At 45.8% G+C, this 18427-nt stretch overlaps 1 protein-coding gene across 2 annotated transcripts in view; it reads left to right on the top strand.

The window, feature by feature from the left end:
- The first annotated feature begins 3828 nt into the window (after window positions 1-3828).
- LOC144000368 (uncharacterized) overlaps window positions 3829-18427 on the top strand; it is a 74119-nt gene continuing 59520 nt past the window's right edge. The window contains exons 1-3 of one of the 2 annotated variants that reach the window (XM_077494167.1): window positions 3829-3972; window positions 9484-9752; window positions 10628-10813. In XM_077494167.1, the coding sequence (XP_077350293.1) occupies window positions 3938-3972; window positions 9484-9752; window positions 10628-10813 (490 nt within the window). In that variant the 5' untranslated portion in view covers window positions 3829-3937. The remainder of the gene's footprint in view (window positions 3973-9483; window positions 9753-10627; window positions 10814-18427) is intronic. The other variant, XM_077494168.1, reaches the window with a different exon arrangement.

The following is an 18427-nucleotide window of genomic DNA, read 5'->3' as shown; positions in this document are numbered from 1 at the left end:
GACATTAAGCACTCACATCAGCACCGTGATATACAGCACTGACAGTAGCACCGTAACCAGCCCCAGGAGTAAGTCAGCACAGCACAGGGATGGTGTGATCCCCTCATAATAAGCAGGCCCAGGAGAAAATCAGCACAGCACAGGGATGGTGTGATCCCCTCATAATAAGAACCCCCAGGAGGAAGTCAGCACAGCACAGGGATGGTGTGATCCCCTCATAAGCAGCCCCAGTAGAAATATGACACCGCTCAACCTCTTCAAAGAGGAGGGTAGGGGCATATATACACTTTTGTGGACCAAGTAGGTTGTGTGTTAGTGATTAGCAGACTGTACGTCAGTCCCTATACCAATGAAGGACTGCTGCAGTATAGGGCAGCAGTCAGCAGTGGTGCACCTCAACCCTATCTATTGTGGACCGATAGCGGTCCTTACAGAACAGCAGACTGTACCTCACTCAACCCTATGTACTGTAGCACCCTACACCAAGTTACCAGTCCTGATAAAGAGCTTTGTGGAACAAGTGAGTTGTGAATGTTTAGCAGACTGCAGCAGAAGGGCAGCAGTCAAGTATAATATTCTTTCTATATTTGGAATAAAGAATATTATACGTGTACAAACCTATTACCATACCACTGATACCAGTCCTGAAAAGAACCTTTGTGGAACTAATAGTAACAGCAACTGTTTAAACTGACCCTCACTGCCTGACACACTGCTTCCTTCCTGTCCCTATACAAACTGGCAAAACAGAGGAGACTGGAACAATTACTGGTTACTCGAATAGCACTTTTGATGATGATGATGATGATGATGATGATGATGATGAAAGACTAATCTGGCTGTCCTTGTAGTACACACCGTCCTTTCCCTTTCTCTAAACTGACAAAAGACACTCAGGCTGCTGCAAGAATCAGTAGCACAGCAAACCTATATACACCTAACACCTATACCAGTCCTGAAAAGAACTTTTGTGTACCAAATAGCTAGCGATTTATCTCTCCCTACTCCACACAGCAACCTTTCCCTATAGTGACAGAAGAAAGAATGTAAAATGGCCGCCGGATTGGGTGTATTTATAGGTTAGGGGGAATGTCCAAGTGTCCATGTGCTGTCATGTCTCAATTGGCTGTCCTGTACCCTATGATGGATGTGTCATCATAGGTCAAAGTTCTTTTACATATTAAACACGAAGGTCCGCCGGGGCGAACGGCGCCAATAGTCCTCCGAACAAGCGGATCGCGAACGTCCGAAATTTGCCGTGAAACGACCGCCGGGTGAACCGTTCGGCCATCACTACTCGGGAACTCGATGTTCGCTGGCGTAAACGTAAACGAGGCATTTCCCTGTTCTGCCTAGTGACATGACAGAGATCTACTGCTTCCCGTCACCAGGAGCAGTGACCGAAGGTAGCCCACCCCTCCCCACAGTTAGAACACCTCCCTAGGACACACTTAACCCCTTGATCGCCCCCTAGTGGTTAATCCCTTCCCTGCCAGAGTCATTTTCACAGTAATCAGTGTATTTTTATAGCACTGATCGCTGTATAAATGACAATGGTCCCAAAATAGTGTCAAAATTGTCCGATGTGTCCGCCATAATGTCACAGTCACGATAAAAATCGCTGATCGCCGCCATTACCAGTAAGAAAAAATTAATTATAAAAATGCTATAAAACTATCCCCTATTTTGTAGACGCAATAACTTTTGTGCAAACCAATCAATAATCGCTTATTGGGATTTTTTTAACCAAAAATATGTAGAAGAATACGTATCGGCCTAAACTGAGGAAAATATTTTTATTTTTTTATTTTTGGGGGATATTTATTATACCAAAAAGTTAAAAATATTGTTTTTTTCTTTCAAAATTGTCGCTCTTTTTTGTGCAAAAAATAAAACTGCAGAGGTGATCAAATACCACCAAAAGAAAGCTCTATTTGTGACAATTTTGTTTGGCTGCAACGTCGCACGACCGCGCAATTGTCAGTTAAAGCCACGCAGTGCTCTGTCGCAAAAAAGTGCTCTGGTCAGGAAGGGGGTAAAATGTTCCGGGGATGAAGTGGTTAAAGTTACACAAAAAAGAAAACATTTCCGATGAGCCAACAGATAGCAGCGATCCCGGTAGTGATAGACGTCCTACCATAACCCTCCTCCCCCTCCCCCTCTAATCTCTCTCATTTCCCTTACACCAGACACCATTCTTTTCAAAGGTAAAGTGCAGGTTCATTTGTTTTTATTCTGTACTTTATACTGTATTGTGTGTTGCTGTAATCATTTTTATATGAACAATTGGTTGTGGAACGAATCATCTGAGTTTCCATGATTTCTTAAGGGGAAATTTGCTTTGCTATACAAGTGCTTTGGATTACAAACATGTTTCCGGAACTAATAATGCTCGCACTCATGATATAAAAATACAATGGTATTATTATATAATAATACAAGGACACAATAATATAATGATCAAATGATAACCCCATCAAATCATTCCCCGCATATATTACCTTTTGTACCACCACCCCCTCCCTTTAGAATGTAAGCTCTACAAGCCGGGCTCTCCTGTACCTTTTGTACTGTACTGTAATTGTGTTGTCCCCCCTATACATTGTAAAGCGCTGCATAAACTGTTGGTACTATATAAATCGTGAATAATAATGATAATAATATAATAATATAATGATACAATGATACAATAATACAATAATACAATGATATAATAATACAATGATACAATGATATAATAATACAATGATACAATGATATAATAATATAATGATAAAATGACACAATGATACAATAATACAATGATGTAATAATACAATAATACAATAATACAATGATATAATAATACAATAATACAATGATATAATAATACAATGATACAATGATATAATAATATGATTATAAAATGACATAATAATACAATGATACAATGATATAATAATACAATGATATAATAATACAATGATATAATGATACAATAATACAATGATACAATAATACAATGATACAATGATGTAATAATAATATTATAAAATGACACAATAATACAATAATACAATGATATAATAATACAATGATATAATAATATAATGATAAAATGACACAATGATACAATGATACAATAATACAATGATATAATAATATAATGATAAAATGACACAATGATACAATGATACAATAATACAATGATATAATAATACAATGATATAATGATACAATAATACAATGATACAATAATACAATGATATAATAATACAATGATATAATAATACAATGATATAATAATACAATGATATAATAATACAATGATATAATAATACAATGATATAATAATACAATGATATAATAATACAATGATATAATAATACAATGATACAATGATACAATAATACAATGATATAATAATACAATGATATAATAATACAATGATATAATAATACAATGATATAATAATACAATGATATAATAATACAATGATATAATAATACAATGATACAATGATACAATAATACAATGATATAATAATACAATGATATAATAATACAATGATATAATAATACAATGATATAATAATACAATGATATAATAATACAATGATATAATAATACAATGATACAATAATACAATGATATAATAATACAATGATATAATAATACAATGATATAATAATACAATGATATAATAATACAATGATACAATAAAACAATAATACAATGATATAATAATATAAAGTTGTGTATGCCTTCATTGCAGTGTCAGTGAGCGTTATCATACTGACACTCTAGATCCTTCTATGGGGGAGGGGCAGACATGACGCAGAATTTGAAACTAAAGTAAAAGTGAAAGTAAGTGGAGGAAGAGATCCGTACAGAAGACAGACAGAACAATACGAGGAGACGGACAGAAGGACACAGACTGACAGATCATCCAGACAGAGATGAGTTGGAACCCCTGGTCACAGAGTAGTAAAAGGTAACACATTGTATCTCCTATCTGTATCACTGCATATAGAGGAGGGGGAGGGGGAGAGAAGGAAGGGAGGGGGAGGGGGAGAGAACTCTGATCAGGCCTGTGCAGTGTGAGTTTCCTGTACAGCCAGAAACTCCGACCAAAATCCAACAATTTTACTGCCCCCCCCAGAATAGAGACCCCCCCATTCGGAAAAGAGGCAGACACTCCTATGAATTCCTAAATCCTTGTAAATGTTATTCCTCCAGCTGGATGCTGATTGGTTGTATTTAATGCCGATTGTTCATCCGACAGATTGCTGAACGTATAAAGAAATATGATCTCCACGGAAGAGTCCAAATTATTAACCACTTCCCGGTGGGCACTTACACCCCTCTTCCTAACCAGACCAATTTTCAGCTTTCGGTGCTCTCACACTTTGAATGACAATTACTCAGTACACTGTACCCATATGATTTTGTCCTTTTTTCACACAAATAGAGCTTTCCTTTGGGGGTATTTAACTCATTCCAGGCCACCCACCGTCGTTATATGTAATACCGGTGTTATGGCAGCAGCTACCGGTATCTTTTTAAACAGCGGGCGGTCCGCTTTCAGATAAAAGTGGTCTCTACGGCGGATTCACCACGAGATCTCTTTTATTGGGGGTGGGAGAGGTGCCCCCCTCCTCCCGCCCACTCCCCGGTGGTCTCTTACTGGAGACGATTGGGTCCTTCCCTCTGAGAGACATGGAGTCAAGGGAGGGAATGATGTCCCTACTCGGCTCCATAACATTGGAAGACAGAAGCAATGTCAAACATCACTTACATCCCAATGCTCTTAAAGGGGAATTAAAAAAAAAATATATATATATTATTGCATTGTGTAAATATGAGATATGAGGTCTTTTTGACCCCCCAGATCTCATATTTAAGGAGGGCCTGTCATGCTTTTTTTCTATTACAAGGGATGTTTACATGTAACATCCCTTGTAAGACACAGGGAGGCACCGTGGGAGGTTCAGGACACAGGGGGCTGTGGAGGACACAGGGGGGTTGTGGAGGACACAGGGGGGCACAGTGGGAGGTGGAGGACACGTGGGGGTGGAGGACACAGGGGGGCACCGTGGGGGGTGCAGGACACCATGGGGGTGGAGGACAGAGGGGGACACAGGGGGTTGGAGGACACAGGGGGGCACCATGGGAGGTGAAGGACACAGTGGTGGGGGGTGGAGGACACAGGGGGGCACCGTGGGGGGGTGCAGGACAGAGGGGGACACAGGGGGTTGGAGGACACAGTGGGAGTTGGAGGACAGAGTGGGGGTGGAGGACACAATGGGGGGTGGAGGACACAGTGGAACACCATGGGGGAGGTGCAGGCCACCATGTGGGTTGGAGGACACAGAGGGACACCGTGGGGGGGGTTGAGCCCACCTCCTCAACATCACCGCTGCCACTGATCCCACCTCCCTCAAAACCACCGCTGCCACCGATCGCACCCCCTCAGCATCACTGCTGCCAACGATCCCACCCGCTCAACATCACCGCTGCCACTGATCCCACCTCCCTCAAAACCACCACTGCCACCAATCGCACCCCCTCAGCATCACTGCTGCCAACGATCTCACCCCCTCAACATCACCGCTGCCACCGATCCCACCCCCCTAAACACCACTGCTGCCACTGATCCTAGCCCCCTCAACACCACCGCTGCCACTGATCCCATCATCTATATTGCCGGGATCCAACAATTACACACATTACAGCTGCGAGCAGGTTTAAATTATATATTTTTTTTCCTTTAGAAATGTAATTTTGCTGTGGTATTGTGCTAAACACGGGAATGATGCGCTACTTTACAGGCATATTAAGGACATCCCCCAGGCATGATATTTCAAGGAATATTTCATTTTTATTGTTTCACTTTAAACATTACTAAAATCACTGCTGCTGAAAAAATGTCAGTTTTTTTTGAAAAATAAAAATAGCATTGATACATGTCCCCAGGCGCCAGGTCCCCAAAACACTTTTTATGGTAATAACTTGCATATAAGCCTTTAAAATTAGCACTTTTGATTGTATTTGCGCACTTTAATTAATAAAAAAATTTAAAAAAAGAACTGTAAAGTTGGCCACATTTTTTTTGTATAATGTGAAAGATGATGCTACGCTGCAAGATTTTGGATCTTTATTCTCATTTTGGCCAGAATCATTCAGCTCTACTTTGTTGTATACTTTGTATATTTTTAGCGCACTTTACCTGATAGTTGTATTGTCACCTTTTCTTATTTTTATGGTGGCAAACGATACTCTTTGTAAGAAAATGTAAAATTCCAAGTAAGGCCGCGTACACACGCGGGGACTGTTCGCTCAACTTTGTCCGTCAAACAGTTTGAGCGGACAGTCCGCTCAAACTTAGCATGGACGGACTTGCCCACACACGACGAACGAACAGTCCGCTGAAACCGTGCGCGATGACGTGAACGGCACGTACGACGGGACGAAAAATACGACGTCCTATACACTGCAATGCAAACTTCGGCGTGTAAATCCTTTCTGAGCATGCGCGGAACTTAGTTTGTCGAACAAGCCTACACACGAGGGGACTGTTCGCTGAAACAAAGTTTCAGCGGACAGTTTTTCGGAATTTCCGAAAAACTTTGTTCAGCAAACTGTTCGCTGAAACTGTCCGCTAAAAGCCCACACACGAGCGGACTGTCCGCCGAAACACTGTTCAGCGGACAAAGTTGGGCGAACAGTCCCCGCGTGTGTACGCGGCCTAACACTTTCCCTGTCACTTTGCTATGACTTTTGTATTTTGTTTCTTTTGACAACAAAACCTTTTGGAAAAAAATAAAATAAATTGACCCATCACAGCTAGCCACACAATTGTATAGATTGGAAACCATCTATTGCAGGGATATGCAATTAGCAGATCTCCAGCTGTTGCAGAACTACAAGTCCCATGAGGTATAGCAAGACTCTGACATCCACAACTATGACACTCAGAGGCAGAGGCATGATGGGACTTGTAGTTTTGCAACAGCTGGAGGTCCGCTAATTGCATATCCCTGATCTATTGTGTACAACTGTCACGTGACCTGCTGTGATTCGTCATGGCGGTCACATGGTACTGGCAAGGAGCTGGCACTCTGATCAGTCCTCGGCTGTGTCCTGTAAGACACGTCTTGTGACGGATCGCACTGCTGCGCAGCCCCGCGATTGCCGCTTCCAGAGAGAACGTCATCCACTCAGGATAAGTAAACCACTGACCGGCTGTCATTCTACTATTGGCCGGGCGGGAACTGATTAAAATATCAGTAGCTTCTGACTTTAAAAAAAAAAAAAAAAAAAAACTATAGTTCCTCTTTTCGTTTAAAGTGTTACCAAACCCACATCTTAAAAAAAAAAAAACTATGAATAAATGGTGTATTCCATGCTGTTCATTCTCACCCAGCCAACTATGAGAATCATTTTGAGTATTCTGCAAAAAATCCTGGTTGGCCCTGCTGCTCTCTATCTCCCCCTTCTGGCCATGTCCCCACTGGCATTGGGGATGTTGCAGAGCAATGTTGGTAACTCTGCACTTGCTCAGCTTTCAGTGTATTTTCTACCCTGACCATTTCCTCCCTATCACATCTGAGCAGCCCGTGTGACTATAGCGTCACACATGTGGGCGTATACACAAGGACAGCCCCGTCCCCTCCTTCCTCCTCCTCCATGCCCACTAAACCAGCTAAACACAATGGGGGCGGGATATTACATCTTGACTACACCTCCCAACGTTTTGAGATGGGAACGAGGGACACCTATTAGCAAAAGGATGTAGGTGTAGGACACCCCCCCTGCCACGCCCCCTTAGAGAAGAATTATACAAAAAAAAAATGATTTGTTAAAACTGCAAGCACTTTTATATTGGTGTTTGGAATTGAAAAATGCAGCAATTTATAAATCAGATGAAAGGTTTCACGCTGGAAAACACTTTGATAGATAAAAAGTGCATTTTATTTACAACTCTACATTTTAGATCAAAATGAAGAGGAACTGAGGGACATTGTTCCATATGAGGGACAGTCTGGGACAGCACCTCCAAATCAGGGACAGTCCATTCAAATCAGGGAAAGTCCGTCCAAATCATGGACAGTCCCTCCAAATCAGACCCAGTCCCTCCCAATCAGGCACAGTCCCTCCAAATCAGGGAAAGTCAGTCCAAATTGGGGGCAGTCCCTCCAAATCGGAAACAGTCCATCCAAATCAAGGAAAGTCCGTCCAAATCATGGACAGTCCCTCCAAATCAGGGAAAGTCCATCCAAATCATGGACAGTCCCTCCAAATCAGGGAAAGTCCTTCCAAATTGGGGACAGTCCCTCCAAATCAGGCACAGTCCATCCAAATCGGGGGCAGTCCCTCCAAATCGGGGAAAGTCCATCCAAATCAGGGAAAGTCCGTCCAAATCAGGGAAAGTCCGTCCAAATCGGGGACAGTCCCTCCAAATCAAGCACAGTCCCTCCAAATCGGGGAAAGTCCGTCCAAATCGGGGAAAGTCCGTCCAAATCAGGCACAGTCCCTAGAAATCAGGGCAGTCCCTCCAAATCGGGGAATGTCCGTCCAAATCGGGGACAGTCCGTCCAAATCAGGGAAAGTCTGTCCAAATCAGGGACAGTCCCTCCAAATCAGGCACAGTCCCTCCAACTCAGGCACAGTCCCTCCAAAACAGGGACACTCCCTCCAAATCAGGGAAAGTCTGTCCAGATCGGGGGCAGTCCCTCCAAATCTGGGAAAGTCTGTCCAAATCAGGGAAAGTCCGCCCATATCATGGACAGTCCCTCTAAATTGTGCACAGTCCCTCCAAATCAGGGACACCCCCTCCAAATCGGGGAAAGTCCGTCCAAATCGGGGACAATCCAGCCAAATCAGGCACAGTCTCTCCAAATCAGGGACAGTCCCTCCAATTCGGGGACAGACTCTCCAAATTGGGGACAGTCCCTCCAATTCGGGGACAGTCCCTCCAAATCGGGGAAAGTCCGTCCAAATCAGGGACAGTCCACCCAACTCATGGACAGTCCACCCAAATCGGGGACAGTCCCTCAAAATCAAGGTCAGTTGGGAGATATGGTGATTGATGGGGGCTTCGCCTCCCTTTTATTCCAAGACAAGGGATGGAGGGGCAAATGTATTTGTAGGACAATTTAAGTTTATTGATACCAATTGTTTAGTTTTACTTTGAATAGCACAGGTTTTTTATTTTGAAGATGTGACCAGGAGCAGAGGACTAGAAGCTCCACCTGCCACTGTTTCTCTGCAGACAGGCTGGGAGAGAGCTGTACTGTATATGCATTAGGAAAAGGGTTCTTAGATGTTGTTTTTTTGTTTTTTTTTTAATTCAAATAATTTGCAGTGCCATCATCCTTACACAGAAGGAAAAGGGATAATAAAAATGAAATAGTGTGTGTTTAGTATCACTTTAAGACAGCAGTGAGCAGCACCGTGTACTCTCTGTTCTATCCATGATAACAAAATACGTTTTACTGTTTAGTAGGAAGAAGAATGTGGTGGGGATCACCACCAGGGCACCCGAGAGTAACTTCTCATGGTTGAAGTACTTTGTCATGAAGGACTATTCAGATCTCTTGGAAGTAAAGTATCTTCCCATCACCAACAACAACAGATTGAAATGGGAGGAGAAAGTGAAAGAATGTTGTGCCATTATTCTCTATCACACCAGACTCCAGGGACGGGTTAATGTTGCCAATGTAGAAGGAGCTTTATATGACAATGAACTGCGTTATCTGAATACTATCTTGGGTAAGAGATCATTCTTATTTAAACTGAATTCATGAGGTTTAATTGAAGAAGCTGAAGTTAGAAGCTGATTGGCTACCGGTTTTAGTAGCTCTCCTTGAGTATAACATTGATCCCGGTGATGGATAAAGCTCAGTGTTATATCTAGGAAACAAACAGTGATGGGTCTGAGATCCAGGATATTATTGGACATGCTTTGTCGGGTTTACCCACTGACATCCTGGCACCATGGACAGGGCCGTTTTTAAGGCAGGGCAAAAGGGGCAGCTGCCCTGGGCCCTGTCATTGTTGTGGGGCCCAAAGCAGCTGCCTCATACTTGCCAACTATCCTGGTTTAAATTCCCTTGTTCCTTGAGCTTTTAGTCCCGTGCTGTGTCCTGATATCTCAGTGTGAAGTGCTGCTACTAATGCTGCCCAGCTCTGCCCTATTGTTGTGTGCAGATGACTCACCTGCAGACCCTGTGTTTACATGTAAATTACCAGCATTCATTTGTAAATAGCGGCGGCCGGCGGCATTGATATGTATTTCTTGCCCCTCTGAGGTCATATCCACAGTAATCTCTAGCAGCCAATCAACAAGCAGAAATCATGTGCTGTAACCTCTAGCAACTAATCAGTGAGCGGTAATGTGTGCTATAACCTCTAGCAACCAGTCAGTGAGCGGTAATGATACACTGTAACCTCTGGCAACCAATCGTAATAGCTGCCTGATCCGATTCAGTAAACTGATTTTGAGTCTAGCTACTATTTATTGTAGAGAAGGTGGAGAGCAAGACTGTATGGGGGAGGGGCCCCAAGAAAAGTTTTGCCCAGGGTCAAATCAATATTAAAGATGGCCCTGACCATGGATAACACCCCACTGTGCTGTGTTCCTCTAGGCAGAGAGAAGGTGGTGGTCTTGTTGGATGATATGGAAGATATCAGTGAAGAAGCGAGATGGAGAATCCTGAGGACACAGACATCCCTGGACCGCCTGTCCTCTCATCTCATCCTCATTCCCGAAAAAGAAAAATCTGAAGCTGCGAAAATTCAACTAATAGAACTCTATAAAACTCTTTCAGAAGGTAAAATTATATTTCGATGTGCTGAACAAACAGCAGAACTGGTTCATAAAAACTGGAGATACCTTCACATGGTTATTTTCTCCAACTCCTTAAGTCAGAAATGTTCTGGTCAGAATATCTCTTTTTTTCTAAGTGCTAAAAATTCCAGGTTGTTCGGTAGGGAAGATTCGGCCTGAGCATAAGTGACAGTTACGTCATTGACCATATATGGCCGTGTCTGTGTATGGTCAATGACTAGTGATGGCCGAACGGTTCGCCCGGCGGTCGTTTCGCGGCGAATTTCCGACATTCGCGGTCCGCACGTTCGAACGCCTTTTTCCGTCGTTCGCCGCGGCGGACTTACGTGTTTAATGTATACAAGAACTTTAACCTTTGGTGACACGTTTATCATGTGATACAGGACAGCCAATTGAGACATGACAGCACATGGACACTTGTACATTCCCCCTAACCTATAAATACACCCGATCCGGTGGCCATTTTACATTCTTTCTTCTGTTACGATAGGGACAGGTTCCTGTGTGGAGTAGGGAGAGATAAACCACTAGCTATTTGGTACACAAAAGTTCTTTTCAGGACTGGTATAGGTGTTAGGTGTTGATAGGTTTGCTGTGCTGCTGATTCTTGCAGCAGCCTGAGTGTCTTTTGTTAGTTTAGAGAAAGGGAAAGGACGGTGTATGCTACAGGGACAGCCAGATTAGTCTTTCATCATCATCATCATCATCATCATCATTAGCTGTTACTATCAAGGTCCACAAAAGAGCTGTTCCAGTAACCACTAATCGTTCTCTTTTTTTGCCAATTTGTATAGGGACAGGAAGGAAGCAGTGTTGTCAGGCAGTGAGGGTAATTTTAAAGACTTGCTGTTATTATTAGTTCCACAAAGGTTCTTTTCAGGACTGGTATCAGTGGTACAGTAATAGGCTTGTACATGTATAATATTCTTTCTTCCAAATATAGAAAGGATATTATACTTGACTGCTGCCCTTCTGCTGCAGTCTGCTAAACATTCACAACTCACTTGTTCCACAAAAGTTCTTATAAGGACTGGTAACTTGGTATAGGGTGCTACGGTACATAGGCTTGAGTGCGGTACAGTCTGCTGTTCTGTAAGGACCGCTATCGGTCCACAATAGATAGGGTTGACGTGCACCACTGCTGACCGCTGCCCTATACTGCAGCAGTCCTTCAGCGGTATAGGGACTGACGTACAGTCTGCTAAACACTAATACACAACCTGCTTGGTCCACAAAAGTTCTTATAAGGACTGGTAACTTGGTATAGGGTGCTACGGTACATAGGCTTGAGTGCGGTACAGTCTGCTGTTCTGTAAGGACCGCTATCGGTCCACAATAGATAGGGTTGACGTGCACCACTGCTGACCGCTCACCTATACTGCAGCAGTCCTTCAGCGGTATAGGGACTGACGTACAGTCTGCTAATCACTAACACACAACCTGCTTGTTCCACAAAAGTTCTTATAAGGACTGGTAACTTGGTATAGGGTGCTACGGTACATAGGCTTGAGTGCGGTACAGTCTGCTGTTCTGTAAGGACCGCTATCGGTCCACAATAGATAGGGTTGACGTGCACCACTGCTGACCGCTGCCCTATACTGCAGCAGTCCTTCAGCGGTATAGGGATTGACGTACAGTCTGCTAAACACTAATACACAACCTGCTTGGTCCACAAAAGTTCTTATAAGGACTGGTAACTTGGTATAGGGTGCTACGGTACATAGGCTTGAGTGCGGTACAGTCTGCTGTTCTGTAAGGACCGCTATCGGTCCACAATAGATAGGGTTGACGTGCACCACTGCTGACCGCTGCCCTATACTGCAGCAGTCCTTCAGCGGTATAGGGACTGACGTACAGTCTGCTAAACACTAATACACAACCTGCTTGGTCCACAAAAGTTCTTATAAGGACTGGTAACTTGGTATAGGGTGCTACGGTACATAGGCTTGAGTGCGGTACAGTCTGCTGTTCTGTAAGGACCGCTATCGGTCCACAATAGATAGGGTTGACGTGCACCACTGCTGACCGCTGCCCTATACTGCAGCAGTCCTTCAGCGGTATAGGGACTGACGTACAGTCTGCTAATCACTAACACACAACCTGCTTGTTCCACAAAAGTTCTTATAAGGACTGGTAACTTGGTATAGGGTGCTACGGTACATAGGCTTGAGTGCGGTACAGTCTGCTGTTCTGTAAGGACCGCTATCGGTCCACAATAGATAGGGTTGACGTGCACCACTGCTGACCGCTGCCCTATACTGCAGCAGTCCTTCAGCGGTATAGGGACTGACGTACAGTCTGCTAAACACTAATACACAACCTGCTTGGTCCACAAAAGTTCTTATAAGGACTGGTAACTTGGTATAGGGTGCTACGGTACATAGGCTTGAGTGCGGTACAGTCTGCTGTTCTGTAAGGACCGCTATCGGTCCACAATAGATAGGGTTGACGTGCACCACTGCTGACCGCTCACCTATACTGCAGCAGTCCTTCAGCGGTATAGGGACTGACGTACAGTCTGCTAATCACTAACACACAACCTGCTTGTTCCACAAAAGTTCTTATAAGGACTGGTAACTTGGTATAGGGTGCTACGGTACATAGGCTTGAGTGCGGTACAGTCTGCTGTTCTGTAAGGACCGCTATCGGTCCACAATAGATAGGGTTGACGTGCACCACTGCTGACCGCTGCCCTATACTGCAGCAGTCCTTCAGCGGTATAGGGACTGACGTACAGTCTGCTAAACACTAATACACAACCTGCTTGGTCCACAAAAGTTCTTATAAGGACTGGTAACTTGGTATAGGGTGCTACGGTACATAGGCTTGAGTGCGGTACAGTCTGCTGTTCTGTAAGGACCGCTATCGGTCCACAATAGATAGGGTTGACGTGCACCACTGCTGACCGCTCACCTATACTGCAGCAGTCCTTCAGCGGTATAGGGACTGACGTACAGTCTGCTAATCACTAACACACAACCTGCTTGTTCCACAAAAGTTCTTATAAGGACTGGTAACTTGGTATAGGGTGCTACGGTACATAGGCTTGAGTGCGGTACAGTCTGCTGTTCTGTAAGGACCGCTATCGGTCCACAATAGATAGGGTTGACGTGCACCACTGCTGACCGCTGCCCTATACTGCAGCAGTCCTTCAGCGGTATAGGGACTGACGTACAGTCTGCTAAACACTAATACACAACCTGCTTGGTCCACAAAAGTTCTTATAAGGACTGGTAACTTGGTATAGGGTGCTACGGTACATAGGCTTGAGTGCGGTACAGTCTGCTGTTCTGTAAGGACCGCTATCGGTCCACAATAGATAGGGTTGACGTGCACCACTGCTGACCGCTGCCCTATACTGCAGCAGTCCTTCAGCGGTATAGGGACTGACGTACAGTCTGCTAAACACTAATACACAACCTGCTTGGTCCACAAAAGTTCTTATAAGGACTGGTAACTTGGTATAGGGTGCTACGGTACATAGGCTTGAGTGCGGTACAGTCTGCTGTTCTGTAAGGACCGCTATCGGTCCACAATAGATAGGGTTGACGTGCACCACTGCTGACCGCTCACCTATACTGCAGCAGTCCTTCAGCGGTATAGGGACTAAGAGTTTTGTCACAGGGTCATTTAAAAAATGACATGCAGAGGAAGAGGCAGGCCCTTCCGCAGGGGTGGTAGGGGTAGGGCAGGAGCAACAGGCTTGAGCCAAAGTGGGAATTTGCAGAAGGTGCGTTCAATTACTTTAAAGGATGCACCAGACTTGGTTGAGTGGCTCGCTCAGCCTTACTCTTCTGCACCCTCCTCATCCTCTCGATCTGCACCCTCTTCTTCACTCTCTGCTATGTGCACCCCCAAAGACACTACCACCAACAACACGACCACCACCACCACCACCACATACCTTCCGCTTGAGTCACTGGAATTATTTTCCGATCCATATCAAGAGGACATTTCTGATGCGCAGCCACTCTTGGTATTGGATCAGGAAGAGGAGGTAGCAACAAGCGCTACTCAGCAGTCTGACGCCAGTACCCAGATCAGCCCAAGGAGGAGGTTGGTCCCCGGTGTTGCTGCCTACTCCGAGATCTCTACTTATAGCGGTGGGGAAGGTGACGTTGATGATGACGTGTCTAGTGATGTCACGTGGGTGCCCACAAGAGAGGAAGAGGAGGGGAGTTCAGAGGGAGATATGGACCAGCAGATAGGGAGGAGAAGCAGCAATGACTTACATTGCACAGCAGGGACAAAGCAGACTGCAAATGTATCAGGAGCGAGTCATCGACCATGTACGGTCACATCTGGCGCTCCCAGGACACCGGCACATGGCTCCGCAGTGTGGGCTTTTTTTAACGTGTCCGCTGCTGACAATAGCGTTGCCATCTGCAATCTTTGCAGTCAACGCGTTAGTCGCGGTAAGCCCAATACTCACCTAGGGACGACCGCCTTAAGAAGGCACATGAGCAGCCATCACCGAGCCCAGTGGGAGCAACGGAACACACAAAGCCACACTGCAGGCTCTCACCGTCCAGCCTCGTCTTCTACTTCTCCTTCTCCTCTCTCCTCACAATTGTCCTCCACTCCACCTTCCATCACGCCAAGCTCACATTTTTCTGCAAAAAGGCAGGCTTCCGTGGGCCTAATGTTTGAGCGTAAAAAAATGATGATGCCGGATAACCCTCTTGCCCAACGGTTGGCGGCTGGCTTGTCAGAACTCATAGCCCGCCAACTACTGCCATATAAACTGGTGGACTCGGAGGCCTTTCGCAAATTTGTGGCCATTGGAACACCACAATGGAAGGTCCCAGGAAGGAAGTATTTCTCAGAGAAGGGCATCCCAGAGCTATATGGCCATGTTCAGCGGCAAGTGAATGTATCTCTGGCACACAGTGTCGGTGCCAAGATACATCTGACCACAGACACGTGGTCTAGCAAACACGGGCAGGGAAGGTATATCAGTTTTACTGCCCACTGGGTGAACCTTCTGACGGCCGTCAAGCATGTAACCCGTGGCACCCGTGTAGATTTGGTTTTACCGCCACGGATTGCATGCAGGCCTGACTCTTCTTCTCCTCCTCCTACTCCATCCTCCTCCCTCTCCTCCTCAGCTGCCTCCTCCTTTTCCGCTGCTAGCGTCTCTTCCACTGCACCGCCCAAGCTCCCCAGAACCTATTCCACATGCCAGGTGAGACGTTGCCATGCCGTGCTGCGTCTGTTGTGCCTGGAAGCAAAGAGCCACACTGGCCCGGCACTCCTTTCAGCTTTGCGTTCACAGGCAGATGAGTGGCTAACACCGCTCAATTTGACAGTTGGTAAAGTGGTGTGTGACAACGGTGCCAATCTGCTTAGCGCATTGAAACAGGGCAAAATCACGCACGTGCCGTGCATGGCACACGTCTTAAACTTGGTCGTGCAGCGATTCCTTGTCAAATACCCTGGGGTCCAGGACATCTTGCGGCAGGCAAGGAAAATCTCGGCCCATTTCAGAAGATCTTACACGGCCATGGCTCGCCTTGCTGACATTCAGCGGCGACACCATCTGCCGGTCAGACGTCTTATTTGCGATTGCCCGACGCGATGGAACTCAACCTTCTATATGCTTGATAGGCTGCTCCAGCAGAAACGTGCAGTTAACGTCTACCTGTATGAACTCTGCGAAAGAAACGGTTCTGGGGAGCTGGGTTTTTTTTCACCGCGCCAGTGGCTGCTCATGCGCGACACATGCAGACTTCTGCGGCCATTTGAGGAGATCACCAAACTGGTCAGTCGCAGCCATGGCGCCATCAGTGACATGGTACCTTATGCCTTCTTTCTGGAGCGTGCATTGCGTCGTGTCATTGATCAGGCTGTGGAGGAGCAGGAGCGGGAAGATGAGGAAGTCGCAATGCTGGATGAATTCCCAGGGGGGGCTACTCTATCTGAGACAAGTCAACAACAGGAGTCTGATGAGGAGTCAGAGGAGGATGGTGCCGGGGCGGATGAGCAGGAGCAAGAAGAGCATGCTTTAAACCTTTCTGGGATCCCTGTTGTGCGAGGATGGGGAGAGGAGAATGAAGAGGACGACATTATCCTGGATGATGAGCAGGAGCCAGGCCACCACACCGCTTCCACTTTAGTGCAAATGGGGGCCTTCATGCTCCAGTGTTTTAATAGGGACCCCCGTATAAAAAGCATGAGGGTCAAGGACCAGTACTGGGTGGCAACGTACTTAGACCCCCGGTACAAACACAAAATGGCGGAAATGTTACCGCCGTCGCAGAGGGCTGTCAGAATGCAGCACTTCCAGGCCTTGCTTCGAGAAATGCTGCATTCTGCTTTTGCGTGCGCTGGCAGAGGAGCAATTCCCACTCCCAGAGAAGGATTTGCGGGTACCAATCCAACAGCGCCTGCAAGAAGAGGCCGGTTTGAAGATGTGTTGGTGACTTCGGATATGAGGTCATTCTTTCAGCCGACCCATCGACAGGTGTCATCCGGATCCAGCATCAGGGAACGCCTAGACCGTCAGGTGTCCGACTACATTGGGTTAACGGCCGATGTGGACGCTCTGAGGAGTGATGAACCCCTAGACTACTGGGTGGGCAGGCTTGACCTCTGGCCAGAGCTTGCCCAATTTGCAATCGAACTGTTGGCTTGCCCCTCATCCAGTGTCCTGTCCGAAAGGACGTTCAGCGCAGCAGGGGGGATTGTGACCGATAAGCGTACTCGCCTAGCTCACCACAGTGTTAACTACCTCACATTTCTAAAAATGAATGAGGCATGGATCTCGGAGGAATTCAACACATGTGACCAGTAGACCATGTATATGTCTATAAACTATTTTTTTAATCAAGCACACAGACCTTCTTAATTCATTTGGCTCACTTCCTTGACCCAAAAAAGCACACCGTACTATATGCCCCTACCCTCCTCTTTGAAGAGGTTGAGCGGTGTCATATTTCTACTGGGGCTGCTTATGATATCCCTGTGCTGTGCTGACTTCCTCCTGGGGGTTCTTATTATGAGGGGATCACACCATCCCTGTGCTGTGCTGACTTTCTCCTGGGGCTGCTTACGGTGCTGCTGTCAGTGCTGTATGTCACGGTGCTGCTGTCAGCGCTGTATGTCACGGTGCTGCTGTCAGCGCTGTATGTCACGGTGCTGCTGTCAGCGCTGTATGTCACGGTGCTGCTGTCAGCGCTGTATGTCACGGTGCTGCTGTCAGCGCTGTATGTCACGGTGCTGCTGTCAGCGCTGTATGTCACGGTGCTGCTGTCAGCGCTGTATGTCACGGTGCTGCTGTCAGCGCTGTATGTCACGGTGCTGCTGTCAGCGCTGTATGTCACGGTGCTGCTGTCAGCGCTGTATGTCACGGTGCTGCTGTCAGCGCTGTATGTCACGGTGCTGCTGTCAGTGCTCTGTATTACGGTGCTGCTGTCAGATGCCTCTATCACGGTGCATGTGTCATTCCGGTATGTCACGCTGCTGGTGATCATCTCCTGCACCCTCTTCTTTGCCTACCCTGGTCCCTGACCTTCCCTCTCCTCCATTGCCTTCATTAGCTCCATAGTCCTGAATTGTTAGAACAATTTCCCAAATAAAATAAAAATGCTTGTAGTTA

The sequence above is a fragment of the Lithobates pipiens genome, unplaced genomic scaffold, assembly GCF_037356315.1.
Source record: "Lithobates pipiens isolate NorthernLeopardFrog02 unplaced genomic scaffold, aLitPip1_a1.2 Scaffold_22, whole genome shotgun sequence".
In the NCBI taxonomy this organism is placed as follows: Eukaryota; Metazoa; Chordata; class Amphibia; order Anura; family Ranidae; genus Lithobates; species Lithobates pipiens.
Note: the sequence above shows the minus strand (reverse complement) of the source record. Positions and strands in the feature narration are given on the sequence as shown.